Source organism: Sinocyclocheilus rhinocerous, unplaced genomic scaffold (genome assembly GCF_001515625.1).
Source record: "Sinocyclocheilus rhinocerous isolate Xijiao unplaced genomic scaffold, SAMN03320098_v1.1 scaffold4404, whole genome shotgun sequence".
Classification (NCBI taxonomy): Eukaryota; Metazoa; Chordata; class Actinopteri; order Cypriniformes; family Cyprinidae; genus Sinocyclocheilus; species Sinocyclocheilus rhinocerous.
This window is the reverse complement of record NW_015650022.1, coordinates 24414-28492: the sequence shown is the minus strand read 5'-3', so window position 1 is coordinate 28492 and position 4079 is coordinate 24414. Positions and strand designations below refer to the sequence as shown.

The 4079-nt window shown below is 37.7% G+C and overlaps 1 protein-coding gene across 1 annotated transcript in view; it reads left to right on the top strand.

The window, feature by feature from the left end:
- The window catches only part of LOC107711411 (growth/differentiation factor 11-like), a 4922-nt gene extending 2218 nt beyond the window's left edge, over positions 1-2704 (top strand). Inside the window, exons 2-4 of the mRNA XM_016516402.1 lie at positions 1251-1278; positions 1771-2144; positions 2324-2704. Of these exons, the coding sequence (XP_016371888.1) occupies positions 1251-1278; positions 1771-2144; positions 2324-2704 (783 nt within the window). The remainder of the gene's footprint in view (positions 1-1250; positions 1279-1770; positions 2145-2323) is intronic.
- Positions 2705-4079: the final 1375 nt, after the last annotated feature.

Sequence of the window (4079 nt, the reverse complement as noted above, 5' to 3'; positions counted from 1 at the left end):
CATTGCTAAAACTGCCCGGTCCTGCAGATTTGCTTTATTCAACATCAAGAAGATTAGGCCCTTTCTTTCGGAACATGCTTCACAACTCCTTGTTCAAGCTCTTGTTCTGTCCAGGCTGGATTATTGCAATGCTCTCTTGGAAGGTCTTCCAGCCAGTTCTATAAAAACTTTTCAATTCATTTTATTTAACATTTTATTTTATTTACAATTATTACATTTTTAACGAGCCGAAAAGAATGCACGCCACACCTCTGCTTATCAATTTGCACTGGCTACCAATAGCTGCTCGCATAAAATTAAATAATGTTTGCCTACAAAACAACCATGGGTTTTACAGTGCACTGGCTCTGCACCCCTTTACCTAAATTCATTACTTCAGACTTATGTGCCCTCTAGAAGCTTGCGTTCTGCAAGTGAATGTCACTTTATTGTGCCATCCCAAAGAGGCACAAAATCATGTTTTCTCTTTATTTAATATACAATTAACAAAAAGCAAAAAAAAGGGGCCTCTAACATTTGCTTGCTCTATTCTTTTTCTATTCTATGTTCTTATTCTATGTCTTTTTTATATGATTTAAAAAAAAACTTGCTACGTGTACTGCATTAAGCTAACTGAGAGCACTTGCATATCATTGCTTTTTTGTTGATTTTGATTGCTTCCATTGTCCTCATTTGTAAGTCGCTTTGGATAAAAGCGTCTGCTAAATGTCTAAATGTAAATGTAAATGTAAAACAAATAGATTAGTGGCTGAAGGAAATTTTCAGACATAAAAACTTACTTTTATTTAGGAAGTACTGTCACACTTTATTTTAAGGTCCAATTCTTGCTATTTACAAACCATTAACTACGAAATTTGCTGCTTATTAATAGTTAATAAGGTAGTTAAGTTTAGGTATTGGATAGAATTAGGGATGTAATATGGTAATGCAGAATATGTGCTCTCTAAGTACTAATAAAAAGCCAATATGTTAATAATAGGCAGGCTAATAAGCAACTAGTTAACTTAACTAAAGACAGGACAAACTAACAAAAACATAAAAACAACTGCGGAGCATGCCACGGAGGCAGCCATCAGCATCGGCGCCATCGCGAAGTATGAGAATTGATCCCTATACGAAAGTGTTACCCAAAATATTTCCGGTATTACATTTGGATGTATATTTAGACCATATCATTTATTTATTTATTTTTGTGAAAATTTAGATTTCTTTTTAATTGTAACAGAGTCTGGTAACTAACTGGTAAGCAGTCTCCATCTGAGACTTTGATCTCAGTCTGTCTCTCTCTTTGTCTGTCTGTTTTACGCTCTTGAAGTTTTGTGGCTGAATTATTTATTTTATTTAAAAAATTATATTTGTTACAGTCACAGTAGTTAATATGCATGTAATTAAAAGGCTGTGTATTTTCGTATGTTTTGTATTTCTCATTAGTTTGATATGGAGGTCATTTTAGAGAATAGAAGTATGACTATTAAGAATAGAAGTATTATTATTTTTTAGGACAGTTTATTCTTTTCCGGTCATATTTTTTGTGTTCATATTGCAAGTATGACAATTGGCACCAAGTTTCATACCATTTTCGGACGCCAGCATCTGAAGACTAGAAAGGGTTAAATGCATGTGTCCACCGTGCATTGTTTTCCTGAAGCTGCTTGCAGCTATATTTCTATTTTAGATTTATATTGTTTTGTTTATATCATACTGTCATACTATTTAACCATTTTAAATGCAATTTCAGTGAATAATAGCATTTTATTTTGTTTCCTTTAGCTGAACCTCTGGTGCAGATGGATGGGAAACCCAGCTGTTGTTTCTTCAAGTTCAGTCCAAAACTGATGTTTACCAAGGTCCTGAAAGCCCAGCTGTGGGTTTATCTTCGGCCACTACAGCAAACTTCCACTGTTTACCTGCAGATCCTTCGCCTTAAACCTATCACTGAGCAGGGAAGCCGACACATCCGCATCCGGTCGCTCAAAATCGAGCTCAGTTCACAAGATGGTCATTGGCAGAGCATTGATTTCAAGCATGTGTTGCAGAACTGGTTCAAGCAGCCACACACAAACTGGGGCATTGATATAAATGCCTATGATGAGAGTGGCAATGACCTGGCTGTGACGTCTCTGCGGCCTGGAGAGGAAGGACTGGTAAGGACCCTTAGACCTGCTAGACCAAAAATACTGCTATAGTGGAAACAATAATCATCGTACTGAGCCAAATGTTAATTTTTTTTTAGCTTTATGTCACTTGAGAAGCATTTGAGACTACAATTTATACAAGGTGCTTGACCCATCTCTGTATGTCTACTTCCTCCCGTAATCTCCAGCAGCCGTTCCTGGAGGTCAAGGTTCTTGAAACAACCAAGCGCTCACGGAGAAATCTGGGTCTTGACTGTGATGAGCACTCCACAGAATCCCGCTGTTGTCGCTACCCGCTCACAGTGGACTTTGAAGCTTTTGGCTGGGACTGGATCATTGCACCCAAACGTTACAAGGCAAACTACTGTTCAGGCCAGTGTGAGTACATGTTCATGCAGAAGTACCCACATACTCATCTGGTTCAGCATGCCAATCCTAGAGGCTCGGCAGGGCCATGCTGTACGCCCACGAAGATGTCGCCAATAAACATGCTGTACTTCAATGATAAACAGCAGATAATCCATGGCAAAATTCCAGGAATGGTGGTGGACCGTTGTGGCTGTTCATAGAATTATGTGTTTTGGTTGAGCTAAGGGAAAGTGATGGAGGGAGGGTGTTAGGGATGAATTCTAGCACCTACAAGTCTCTGCAATTTCCTTTTATTTTCCTTACATTCCTTGGAAAGAATACTACATAATGTACAGAGAACAAAAAGACATTTGTAGTTTATTTCATAACTCCAGTAGAACACTCTTAGGTCAAGGATCCTAATAAATCCTAATTTCTCACTTTATTATTTGAATGTGAATTTTAGTTCTACCATCATTTTGTGTGTGTGTGTATATATATATATATATATAAACATACATACAGCAGGTAAAATAAGTATTGAACACATCATGATTTATTCTCAGTAAATATATTTCTAAAAGTGCTGTTGACATGACATTTTCACCAGATGTCAGTAACAATCCAAGTAATCCATACATACAAAGAAAGCAAAACAAATAAGTTCAGAAATTAAGCTCTGTGTAATAAAGTAAAAAGTATTGAAAACATGAAGAAAGGGAGGTGCAAAAAGGCATGGAAAGCCAAGACACCAGCTGAAATCTATCAGTAATTAGAAAGCAATTCGGCCCCTTGTCAGTGGAAATTAATATTAGGTGGTTTAGTCCCAACTGATGGCCTATAAAAAGGTGTCTCATGACCAACGTGTCACACAAGAAACATTTCATGATGGGTAAAAGCAAAGAGCTTTCTCAAGACCTCCGCAACCTTATTGTTGCAAAACATACTGATGGCATTGGTTGCAGAAGGATTTCTATACTTCTGAATGTTCCAGTGAGCATTGTTAGCACATAATCCGGAAGTGGAAAGAACATAATTTCACCATAAACCGGCCACGAACAGGTGCTCCTCGCAAGATTTCTCACAGAGAAGTGAAAAGAATTATCAGAGGAGTTGTCCAAGAGCCAAGCATCACTTGTGAAGAGCTTCAGAAAGACCTGGAATTAGCATGTACAATTGTTTCAAAGAAAATAATAAGTACAATAAGTAAGGAATGCACTCAACTGCCGTGGCCTGTATGCACGCTCACCACGCAAGGCTCTATTGCTGAAGAAAAAGCATGTTGAAGCTCGTTTAAAGTTTGCTGCACAACATTTAGACAAGCCTGTGAAATACTGGGAGAATATAGTCTGGTCAGATGATACAAAAATTGTACTCTTTGGATACCATAATACACACCATGTTTGGAGGTTAAATGGCACTGCACATCACCCCAAAACATCATGGTGTAGCACTGGCAAAATTTATATAATTGAAGGAGGGATGAATGGAAAAATGTACCGAGACATTCTTGATAAAAATCTACCAGGATGATGAAGATGAAATGATGGTGGACATTCCAGCGAGACAATGATCCCAAACACACAGCCAAGGAAA